The sequence below is a fragment of the Telmatherina bonti genome (assembly GCF_933228915.1).
Source record: "Telmatherina bonti genome assembly, chromosome: 9".
NCBI classification, from domain to species: Eukaryota; Metazoa; Chordata; class Actinopteri; order Atheriniformes; family Telmatherinidae; genus Telmatherina; species Telmatherina bonti.
The window spans coordinates 32,586,127-32,598,410 of record NC_136627.1 but is presented as its reverse complement, the minus strand read 5'-3'; the positions used below and the strand labels follow the sequence as shown (position 1 = coordinate 32,598,410).

General features: G+C 41.6%; 1 protein-coding gene across 2 annotated transcripts in view; it reads right to left on the bottom strand.

Moving 5' to 3' along the window:
• Window positions 1-1,636: 1,636 nt before the first annotated feature.
• Window positions 1,637-12,284, bottom strand: part of aplp2 (amyloid beta (A4) precursor-like protein 2) — a 57,719-nt gene continuing 47,071 nt past the window's right edge. The window contains exons 12-17 of one of the 2 annotated variants that reach the window (XM_079246544.1): window positions 10,707-10,806; window positions 9,783-9,956; window positions 7,480-7,562; window positions 6,413-6,490; window positions 3,938-4,093; window positions 1,637-3,658 (exon numbers count right to left, since the gene is read on the bottom strand). In XM_079246544.1, the coding sequence (XP_079102670.1) occupies window positions 3,557-3,658; window positions 3,938-4,093; window positions 6,413-6,490; window positions 7,480-7,562; window positions 9,783-9,956; window positions 10,707-10,806 (693 nt within the window). In that variant the 3' untranslated portion in view covers window positions 1,637-3,556. The remainder of the gene's footprint in view (window positions 3,659-3,937; window positions 4,094-6,412; window positions 6,491-7,479; window positions 7,563-9,782; window positions 9,957-10,706; window positions 10,807-12,284) is intronic. The other variant, XM_079246545.1, reaches the window with a different exon arrangement.

Genomic DNA, 12,284 nt, shown 5'->3' with positions numbered 1-12,284 from the left:
AGAAATGATGGCCGGCAACGATGTTGGAGACGTCAGGGAGAGCGCTATGCATCAGCCACTGTTGTCACCAGGCGAGCTTTTGGTGGTGGCGGTGTTACAGTGTGGGCAGGGGTGTCCACTTGGTACAGAACTGCCCTACACTTTGTGAATGGTACAGTGACAAGCCCATACTACCTGAATAACATCATTAATCCAGTGATTGTGCCCCTACATGAACAGCACAGGCCTAATTTCATCTTCATGGACGACAGTGCTCCTGCTCATCGAGGCCGCATCATCAGGGAACGGCTGTTGGAGACTGGTGTACCTCAAATGGAATGGCCTGCACTCTCTCCAGACCTGAATCCCATTGAAAACCTGTGGGATCAGCTGAGCCGTCGTGTAGAGGCTCGAAACCCTGCACCCCAGAACCTCAATGACCTGAGGGCTGCCCTTCAAGAAGAGTGGGATACCATGCCTCAGCAGGCAATAAGTTGCCTTGTGAACAGCATGAGACGTCGTTGTCAAGCTGTAATTGATGCTCAAGGGCACATGATGAGATATTGAGACGTTCAAATTTTTTGTTGTGGTGTAACTACCATTGTTGTTACCTTTTGTGTTGAATGAATTTTTTGAGATGAGGAAATCAGTAGTGCATCGTGTGTGTGTGTGTGTGTGTGTGTGTGTGTGTGTGTGTGTGTGTGTGTGTGTGTGTGTGTGTGTATATATATATATATATATATATATATATATATATATATATATATATATATATATATATATATTTCTAGAGTCTCTTCTCATTTTTTTGCAATTGGCTTCCAAGAAACAGACTTGATGAAAATTGTCTTGAGGAATGGTTCTCCAGGTTTTTCTGAACTTTTCCTGTATTTTTTTTTTTTTTTTCAAACATTTGACTGCTTTTATCCAATTTCCAAGATTCAAAGATTTCTTGTTTCCTAAAACACTAATAGTTGAAAATGGGCACAAGCAAGGTGTGCAGTGTGTTAAAGAAAGATGAGGAAAGCAGTAAATAAAGGGTCAAAAGATTTCAGACGTAAAAAATATTATATGAAGAGTATTGAAAGAGATGTCTTTAAGAGATAGGTAGGAATCCAGGAAAGGCCTGATAAGACCACAGAGACACATCTGGACCTTCAGTCGATCCATCTATTGTTGGCTAGAACCTCATCAAAATGGTCTCCATGGAAGTGTGACTGTCAACACACCATTTTAAAGAAGAGAAACAGGAAAAGAACTTGATATATGCTAAATGACAAAGACTGGACAGAAATACGTGGCAACAGGTCCGAGTTCTACCCAGAGCCTGGACCTAAACATTACCAAGGCCATGTGGGATCATCTTGTTAGAGAGCAGAAAACATAAATGTTTTGTAAAATCCTTCCAAGATCCTGAAGACTACTTATGGAAATGACAAGAAAGCTTGTTAAAGAGAGTTCAGGTTGTTTTGCAGAACAGAGGCGGAGAAACCAAATTTTCAACAGAGCTCCATGGTTTTTTCATTTCTATTTGTATGTTTCTATTAAGCTCTTCACAAATGTTTTATTTTAATGACCATATCTACAATATTTTGCAAATAAATTAAGAAAATAAAAGTTAATCAAAAAATAAATCCTGACACATCGGTTTGTAAGTTGTGAGTTTATTGATGTGTATCCCCATTGTAACCTTAAATCTGTTGCCATTTGTGTTGATCTTTTTTTAATCACTAATATGCATATTACATTAGTCATCAGTCCTCTCCTACAATCAAGCAGGCAGTTACAAGATTGAAGCTGTTTGGGTGCATAGTGAGACAGTCACATACAGAGATACTGTCACAGGAAGAGGAAAAAAATAGAAAACAAGAGAACAACTTAAAAATATATATCATATAATTTCATATAACAATCCACACCACAGGTAATCCTCCAGGAAAAAAGGAAAGCCATGATTGCAACATCAACTATACAGGCATACAAAGACAATATTAATATAGAGAGAAAGAGGGTTCTAGGATTTACTCGTGTCTTTCTCTACCTGTAAAAATACACAAATTGGCTTTTTGTATGTCAGAAACCAGCTCTTCAAGCCTTTTCTTTCAGTATGTCTCTGTCTGCCTGCACAGCCCTCCAGCTCCAATTACACACCGGTGGCTTGGGTCCAGGTTGGTCCAAGCCTTTTAGGGTACAAAAATCCCAAAAATCCACAGCACAAAATTCACTTAAAGTCACAGACAAAGAAGACTTAGTACCAAACAAAGTATTTTAGTTACAATTTAGGGACACTTTATCCATCATCTCTGAGGCTTCTTAGTAATCCCCTCATGTTCGATCATTTAATTTGGGGGTGGAGGATATTTCTGTCACTCTGGGGCAGCTTTGTTTTAATCAGTCACTCTGCAATGTGGAAGCACATCCAACTCAAATTTGTACTTAGTTTTCCTTTGCTTTGGATAATCATTGCAAAAAAAAAAAAAAAGGGAAAAGGGAAAAATTAAGAACCATCCCCCCTTCAAATAAAAAAAAAAAAATTGTTTGCACCACTACGTTAAAATCAAATCCTTAAAATGGAACCTGTTTATTAATATGGAAAAATACATTCAGCTACTTAACACACTGTAATCTACTCATTTGTACAGCTTCCCTACTGATCAAAGGTTGTGTGTGTGTAAGAGGGTGTATATGATCACATTCACTTCAGTCAGGACTCAGTGTACGTTTTGAGGGATGTGTTTGAGCTGGGGGCCTGTGCACATCTTCACCCTCCCAGACGCCTGCAAACACTCATCATCACCAAGTTAAGAAGCCAAAACCAACTCAAAACCTCTTCCCTGGAAAAAAAGGTGGAATAAAAACATCTAATTTAATCTTATATACATCTAATCTTTCAATATATCTATATACATCAATATATATCGATATATACCGATATATATATAACGTATATATATTTAAATGGCATATGTATATTTTTGTCTGTTATATCAAAGAAAAGAAAGTAAATAATTAATGATTTCATTTTTTTCTCATTTGTTGTTTCACTAAACATTTTAATTGGTACAAAGAACCTTCATATACAAGCAATCTATCAAGATTAAAAAGAACAAATTAAAACACCAATTTGTTTTAAAAAAACTCATCAGAAACTGCATGAATGACACTTGCATGATGCAAAACAGAAGAGCAGTGCCGGCTTCACAACAGCGACTTAGAAACATTAGTCTGATTTGCTTCTTACTTAATTAAAAAAAAAAAAGTCTGAAGAAATGTTATACATCTTGATCCATATTGATAATTACAGAAAAATCTGCAGAATCACATTTTCCATTATGCAAACTGGCAGATGCATCACATGTTCAAAGGAAACATGATGATAAAAGACCTCTATAGTACAATAGTAGCAGTAGTAGAAGTAGTAGCATTACTTAAGGATTGTTTTGAACAAACCAGTAAAAAGAGTTTGGATGTATGCAAAATGATTTATCAATAGCATCATGTGTTATTGGTCAGTAGTATGTTCCCCCTCGTTGCTATCCTCTGTCAGACTCCACAGCGCACCCCCTTCAGGTTCTGGTTAGATCTGCATCTGCTCCAGGTATTTGTAGGTGGGGTTTTCGTAGCCGTGGTTCTGCATCTTGCTGAGGTGCCGCTCCTCTGGCGTCAGCATCGGGTCAACCTGCAAGTCAGACACGACGCACATAAGCAAGACGCAACGCTCGCGTGCTCCTCTAAGCAGGGCAGAACATGCTGTGTGTGCAAAATGTAAAAATGCTGCATGGGGAAAAATCTAATTTGCCTTGCATTTACTCGCGCTTTATTTACATAAGAGCCAATAATCTAATATAGTTGTGACACTTTGGAAACGGTGAGCAGCGGTTGACTGAGGACATGGTTGTGTGTGCGCTTCGCACTCGGCTCAGTCATCAAAGTGTGCTCTGCGTGACAGGTGGCTTACCTCCACGATGCCGTGGCTGATGGTGCCGTACTGCCTTTTCCTCAAAAGCACCAGGCTGATCACAATCACAGTTGCTATGGCCACCGCAATCACCAGCAGGCCAATCAGAGCACTGCTGCCGAAGCTGAAGTCCTCTCCCAGAGGGCGGTAAGACTCCTAACAAGCAGAGGCGAGCGAGAGGGGAGAGACAGACAGCAGTGACATGGAAATACATGTAAACATCTCATTAGTGAAACAAAGAAAAGAAAATCAAGGAAGTTCTTTGAGTCTGAGTGACTTGTTTTCCCTTCATTTATGCATTTTCTTAACCACTTAGTCCAAAATAAAGGCCGCAGGGAAGCTGGAGCCTATTCCAGCAATCACTGGGCGAGAGGCGGGGTACACCCAGGACAGGTCGCCATCCCATCCCCAGAGAAAATCCAGTCATTCTCACTCTGGCTCTCATAATATTAACTTCTATTTTGACCAGAGATTAACCACAATTTGCGGTTTAGGAAACCATCTTCTTCTTTTGTAGCTGCACAGAGAGCTAGCCTGACACAAAAGCTGCAAAGATTTCCAAAGCAACGCTACCTGTGTTTACTTTCGATTGGACATGGAGATCTGTTCAGGATGATTGCAGTTAATTACATTTTTCTTTCTTAAGAAATGAGCTTCTACTTCCTCTAATCAATGCAGTGTAATCTACACAGCAGCTCTTGCTTGAAAGTCTGTACTAAAGATCAATAGTAACAATGGAAAGGTACAAGAATCATGCATGAATTTCTACTGAAATCCAAGGACTAGTTTATTTATCAGGAAAAAATAGGTTTTGTGGTTTAAATGTGATTCTGCTGCTCTGCACATGGACTAGGTTTTGATTTGTTAATCAGTGTTGGAGAAAAGTATCAATTCTTCAGATCCCAGTTTCTTCAAGTTGCTTTGAAGCTGAGAAATAAATCAACATAGTTTGATGCATTATTTCTCAGTGAAAAGTGTGTACACATTCATGCAATGTGTCTTTGTAGAGGGTTGCATAATGCAACCCAATCCCCCACAACACTGAAACCACCGACAGGTGAAAGGAGTGGCAGGCTGCTGCAGGTTCTGCTGGGAAACCCGGAGCTGCGATTGATGTGGAAGATAGAAAACTTTCTCTTAAATATTACTGAAGTTTAAAGAAACAACTTTATGTTGACAGATGTCTGTGGTAGTCGTGGCCTTCGCCATACAGGGTCCCAAACACCTGGACCCACCAAAGTAGACACATTCTGATCTAATCTGGGCTAATTTTGGGTCAACACTGGCAAGTGTTGTGCAAGCACATGACCCACAGTTGTGAGCTTGTTATAAATTGGTTTACTGCATATGTTGTGTGTTAATCTTGCAATGATATGGGACAAGTTTGGCCTGAACAAAATGCAGCTTTGAGTCGTTAGTTTAAGCAGCGATAGTCACTCTTCGGCTGAGAATAAACCTGCATTTTAATCCTACACAGGAAAGCAACTGGCCCCTCGTTGACATAACTTTTTACATAATCACTCGACTCAACTCAAAGCTGAAACAAAGTGCTGTACATAATTAGACAAAGCAACACATTTTATCTCCTGTTTGGACCCCAGCAGCTATCTAAGACCATGTGGAACTTCAGATGTGCAATTTCTTAGTTTGCACACATTTAATTTTTATACTCAGCAGCACCAGATACAAGCAGAGAGGGTGATGGAATGGGCCAATTAGACCATGGTTTCATAGATGTCATTTAACTAATGTCAATTAATCTTGATCTGCTGCAGCACACAGCAGTATGATGTTGTCTCTAGCTGCAGGTGAACGATTTCCATGTCACAGCCAGGAGGATGGAGGAATAATTTAGGGTGAAATCAAACAAACGATGAGCATCTTGCTGATGTTAAGAACACAGAAGGAAAGTAGTTAGAAGTCCAGTGATGTTCGCTCCTACATTCCTACATGAATCATTCAGATTCAAGAAATTTGAAGTAATTCTTTGCCATCTGTGAAGTTATGCCAAGTCACCCCCAGAAATCCACAACCCAATGGACCTGAACGGCTTCAGAGGTTTTAAAGTTTGGCCTGATCAGTTTTTTTAGTCTTCTACACTAATCTCCACATATGAAACAATTTGACAATATGAGGCCCACCACCTCGCAGCTCATTTTCACACATGAACCGAGCAAACTCTGCTTGTGTGGCTTCACATTCTTCACACAATCCGAGACTTTCAATGTGTACGTTCAGATACATTCACATAACAAACATGCACCCATGCAGATACAACAAAAATCATTTAGCTTGAACAGAAAACTTTAAAATAAAACCAATAGAAAGGGATGAAGGGGAGGGGGGGGGGGGGCAGGGGGTCCGTTCCAATGCAGCATCTTTGCACACTCCCACACTCCCTCCTTCTTTCGCCTTCTCCCCACTTGTGGTTAACTAGTTTCCCAAAGAGGCCCGTGGAGAGGCTGCTATACTCACCAGCTCATCATCATGCATAACGCTGACTCTCTCTGCACTGTAAACCACTTCTTTAACATCCAGTGACTCATCAATCACCTGTCAACACAGACAGGGAGCCCAGGTTACACTCACCACAATGTGTGTGAAATCTTCTGTGTTTGAGACAGAGAGAAGCAGGGAGAGAGAGGCAGGCGGAAAGCCAGAGGGAGTGAATGTGCAGCGAAGTAAACTGCAAAGATTATCTGTGTTCGCGTGATGATACACTTGAAGCTGTCTTGTACAAACTGGAAGGAGAGAGGGAGGGGGGATGCGAGCATCAACATTTTCTTCTGGGCACACGGTGAACACTTCTTTCAGACAGCCTCTCGTTACGGAGAGCTCCAATCTGAGGAATAAGCACTGTGAGTAGAGGTGGGTGTGTCTAGAAAGCTGAAGCAAAATCTGCTGTTCGTCCAAACGGAGCAGTCCAGAGTTTGTTTCTTACACAACATAATCACGGCAGACATCTAAGCTGTCACACCCATCTGCTGTTTTCATTCTCAGATTGCTCCGTCTAAGAAAAGCCAGCAAACCTGAAATAAAAAAAAGGCATGCATTCGCAAACGTGTATGACGGATGAATACAAATAAACAGCTTTGCACTTGGTGTTGGTTTAGCATGCAAAACACAAGACACATTCAGCAGCTGAGCAGCGTCTGCAAATCCACGGACAAGGCTGGTGAGTCTGGCAAAGAAAAGCAACATGCAGTGACTGCCGAACAAAGCGTGGAGCCGACCTGCATGAGGGTCAGTTGGCACAAGCCGCACACAGACACTCGAATAGCCCAGAGGGAGACAGCTGTAACTATGACAACATAGTTACTGGAATAATCTGTCACATTTAAAGCCGAACTTAAGAGGGCTCTGTGAAAGCACTGTGCGTACTCTTCATTCATTTAAGTCATAAGCACAAGTGCTTCAGACCGAAGTTGCAGTAATGAAATTAAACTGTCAGTATGTTTGTTCGCCTGCGTTTAGCTTTAACAGCGTTGCTCTTATGTTAGGCAAGCTGGGAACATGAAGCCACAATGATATGAAGCACTTACCACATTTTCACCAATCTTGGGTTTGCTGTTGATGATTCTCTCCTCAGCGCCAATCAGACCGTCTAAACCAGCCATGGCGGAGCCTGGAAGAGGCGAAGCAGCTCAGTCAGTGACGGAAGATGAGTCCAAACAAACATGCAAACAAACAGGGATGGTGGTGTTGGTGGTGGACAGCTGCACACAGATATCCAGCTCCTTTCCTCATCACATCAGTCTCCTCGGTGCTCTGGCGACAACAAAGCCCATTCTTCTGTTCAGCACAGTGTGAGCACTGTGAACGCAGCGCTGACCTTCTACAAAGCGCCACTCAAAGTGAGGTTCTGCATGTAGCTGTGGCTTCTCTGTAAGCATCCACAACCATGTATTCACCTACTAAATGAGACTCCGTCCTGCCCATCGTAGTTGTTCTTAAAATCAACAAGCATGCTTGTGAGACTTGCTGATTTGGACTGGGTAGGACAGCATCACGTCAGCTTATTGTCTTCTGTCAGTCAGACAGACTCAGTCGGTGCCAAACACGATTTATTCAGATGCCTCTGGATTACATCAGGGACAATGATGAGCATTTACGAGCCTCACTCTGCAGAAGTGATGTCAGAAACTGCAGGATGCTTGTGATGTTTCAACCAGCTGTAACGGCACAGTGACCTCTGCCAGAGCAACAAGACCGCTGATTTGCAGAAAGTTGAGTAGGTGTTAAAGAAAGTCTAGAAACTGATTTGTCAACCAATTATTTAAGGTATTAATCAAATGTGCCAAAGTTTTCATAATGTTGACATCTATTTTTTTCCTTTTGTACAGTAATGAATCAACTTGGATGTGTGTGTGTGTGTGTGTGTGTGTGTGTGTGTGTGTTTGGGGTTGGGTCTACATCTATAGCAGGGATCTTCAGTCCTGGTCCCTGAGGGCCGTTGTCCTGCAGGTTTTTCAAGTGTTCCTGCTAGAATATACCTGGCTCAGACTCAGGCAAGCTCTGCACATGTCTGCTAAATACACACTGACTTGAATCAGGTGTGTTGCACGGGGGACACTTGGAACAGCCTGCAGGACACCGGCCTCAAACGACCAGGACGGAGCATCCCTGATCTATAGAGACAAAGGATCTATCAATCAATAAAATTAGAGTCAAGCCTGTACCATCTTTTTTCTCTGGGGACAAATTACGGGAATTTATTTTCAGGGTGAGCAGCAGAAACCCTGAGGCTTCGTTTCACAGTTCCTGTGAGGAACAGGTTGACTGAGGAGGAGGGCATGAATGTCGGCGTTAGAATAACTAAGCAAGGTGCTTTGACAAATGCACTACAGGGATGACAGCCATCACGAGCCTGAGGAGTCTCTCTGACTGGAGAAAGACACGCCACTTGCTTTTTAGACTTTGGAGCTGCTGCTTTCTATCAAGCATGGAGTGATAATCCTAGTATGATGAAAAGCATAGGAACAATTACTAAAGAAAAAAACAAAACAAAAACAAACAAAACAAACAGAAAATGAACCAGCAGGTGGCTCCAGATACCAGAGAGGTGGTGGGACAGAGAGAGAGGAAAAGAAATGGAACAAAATAGATGGAAATGGTTTGGGAGGTTGGAGGGGAAACAAAAGGCAACAGAGGCACCAACCTTTCTTGAAGGCACGTGGGGAGTCTGATAGATCGCCTTGGTGTTAGAAAATGATCAACGGAAAAAAGGAAGTTCAGAGAAGGGGAAGGAGAGAAGAGAGAAAACTTAGGTAAGAAAGAGAAAGCAGGATTATCAAGCTATGTTATTTGATTAAAGGAAAAAAGTTCAGTAAGGAAGAGTGTGAAAATAAAATTGAAAACTTAAAAAAAGGAGCTTTTTCAGAACTGGCAGGCTCTGTCTGAGCCCTCTGGGTTGCTGGCACGTACATGAAATGTTCCCACGGGCTTTAACTGTAATTTGTCTTCCACTTCGCTGGAAGCATTCTGGCCATACTTTTTTCTTTCTCCTGAAGGATTCAGTCTTTTGTTTGGCACAAATGTGATGGAGAATAAAACCATAATGCTCATTTTCCCCTCAAGCTTTTGGCTCTAGCTCAGTTTTATCTGAACTGCAGTGCTGTGTTAAAGGCTTGGCCATGGGGAAATGTGCAGGCGCAGATAAGTTCCACCCCGTGGCTGCAAAGCACATTCGCATCAACACGCCGTAAACTATTCTCCGTCTGCTGTCAGCAGCTCTGGTTTGCTAAGCGTCCTTCAGAAAGACTTGTGTGTGACCTATTGTTATTTCACACAGCCACGGCGTTGTTCACGATGCTGCTCGTGACTGCGTGATGCTGCAACTGCTCACCCTCTGGCTCTGAGCGGGAGCCCAGCGATGTGACCTGGATGGGACGGTAGGGCTTGCCCTCGGACGCGGGAACCTCCATGCTTTCCTCTGACGACACAGTGACATCCGGCTGCGATTCGGAGATGGACAACATGAACTGGTCCATGTCGGCCTTCTGCTCTTGGAGAAGCTCGTCTGCAGAAGAGAAAAGGCGGTATGAGACGAACCTGCGCACGCCAACACCCGCCAACCTCGCTCCTGGCAGCGCTGGGCAAATAGATTGCTACCAATTACTGTTAACATCCTCTTTTCGTCAGTCTTGCGCTGATGAGAAACAATCACTCCCATTTCTGCTAACTTCCAATTAGTTCTTTCCTGAGAGCTATTTTCTATGTAAATCTGCACATTTCCCAAAAGAATACAGCACGATGAGAGCTGTGACCCAGTTCTGTCACTGCGCTGGCTCCAGTTTAATTTATGCTGCAACACCACACTTCTTTTAATGAAACAGAGGAAACGAAAGCAAATATTCAAAAGAAGTGCACATGATAAACTGACTTAAATTGCACCACTGGTCCTGCGGGTATAATTGTAAAAAATATGGGCAGCTGATTAAAAAAAAAAAAAAAAACATCAAGAGAAAAAGCTGCATAAAATTTTATCCGCAACTTTAGTTTGAGAATGAAAAAAAATCTCTGTGTCATCATCGTCTGGCCGATACTTCTCTCGTATTTGTATTTTCTTTTGTTCAAAGTCCCGCTCTGATCATCTATGAGACACAAAATTAAAAAGGTCCCAGAGAAAGCAGAGAAAATGAGATGTATCTGTCAGTCTAGGACACGGACGAGTTCCATTACAGTTTTCTTTTCACTTCATTCTTATTACAGCGAGCATGCACCGCTGCCGCTGCGCAGAGCTTCCTGGGGGCATTTTAACATGACTCACCAATTTCATCCTGAATTTCGTCAGCAACGTAGGGCACTTTGTAGAGCAGAGATAGGCTCTGGTTCATCCTCTCCTCAATCACCCGCAGGTGGGTCATCACCTAGCATTGGAAAAACAGGAAACAAGGAGTCAAACAAATTAAATCCTGATAAATTTCATTTTGTTTTTTTTTTTTTTAGGTGAAACTGCTTCTCTGCATGCAGATGATGATGAGTTTTATTCTTCAGACCCACAGCCATGCATGTTAACAACCAGCTACAAACACAAAATATTTATAAAGTTGAGAAAAGGAGAAGTTTTAAATTTCTCTATTGGAGACGAAAGACTTCTTATAAAAATGGAAAGCTTCTGAAAGATTGTTGATTTATTTCATGAAACTAAACAAACCATTTAATCTTTATCATTATCTTAACAGAAACCCAGCAGTAATAAGATTTAAAGACATTATCAAAGTATATTCATCAAAATCCTCACATTAACACACCAGAACATTGACACTTTTACCAGAAAATCCTGCTTTTTATTGCTGTCGGGAAAATTTAGTCACCAGCAAAAATGGTTTACTGACATATGAGATTAAAAATAATAAAAAAAAGTGTCAGCAGAGGAAGATGTGATCCAGCTGAAAGCTGATGATTGAGGCAAACAAAAAAACAAGCAAAACAAAAACAGGAAAAATGAAGGCAATCAGGTGTAAAACAGTTCAGTAGTAGAAATAAAGTGCTGCAATGAATACAACAAATGAGTGCTTCCTGTAATGAGTACAGCTCTGAAATGAGATTTATAGTTTGATTTATCACTTAACAAGACAAACACGAGGCAGCCAACTCTTCTCCATGTAAACAGACTTGTTTATGTTCATTAATCTAAACCAAACACACCCAGAAATGGCTTCTCTGGGACAGAATTCATTTAAATAAACTCAGACTCACTCAGCCATTAAACTTACAACATGAAAACGAGTTACCTGAACTGACAAAAAGCAAGCAAACAGAAAAGATGCTAAACTTTATGAATCTCAACATTAGCACCATTCCACCATCATTATGGTGGTTGAAGCAGAGAAATATTTCCACTTTTCTCCTTCCAAATTGCTTGGCAGAAAATGAAAAGCTGCCTTTGACAAAGCTGACCAGCTCTTGGCAGGTAGCTGCTGTTTATTTCCCTCTTTGATGATTGAGGGTTTTAATCTCCCGACACACTGCTGCAGTGCACCAGAAGCAGCAACAGATGGCAATAATGCACCTCTCCCACTGGAGGCGTGCTGCAGCCCTGGTGGCTCCTTCTTGTCCACGTCTGGAAAAAAACAATCCTCATTATGACGAGATTACATATCTCAGTGTTGGGACAGAAACTCTTATGCTTCAAGCAAACTCACTGAATTAAGACGTAAAAAAAATGAGAACATTCTTGATTCTTGCAGGGCACATACAGCAGAACAATGCCGCATCTTGAAAGGGTCTTTTAAAAGCACTACTAGGTCACGTGTCAAAGCAGAAATGTGAGATTAGGTGTCTGGAGAATGACAGAGAAACTGAACAAATGAAAAAAAGTGAGAGCAGAGCTTCTCATTGCTGA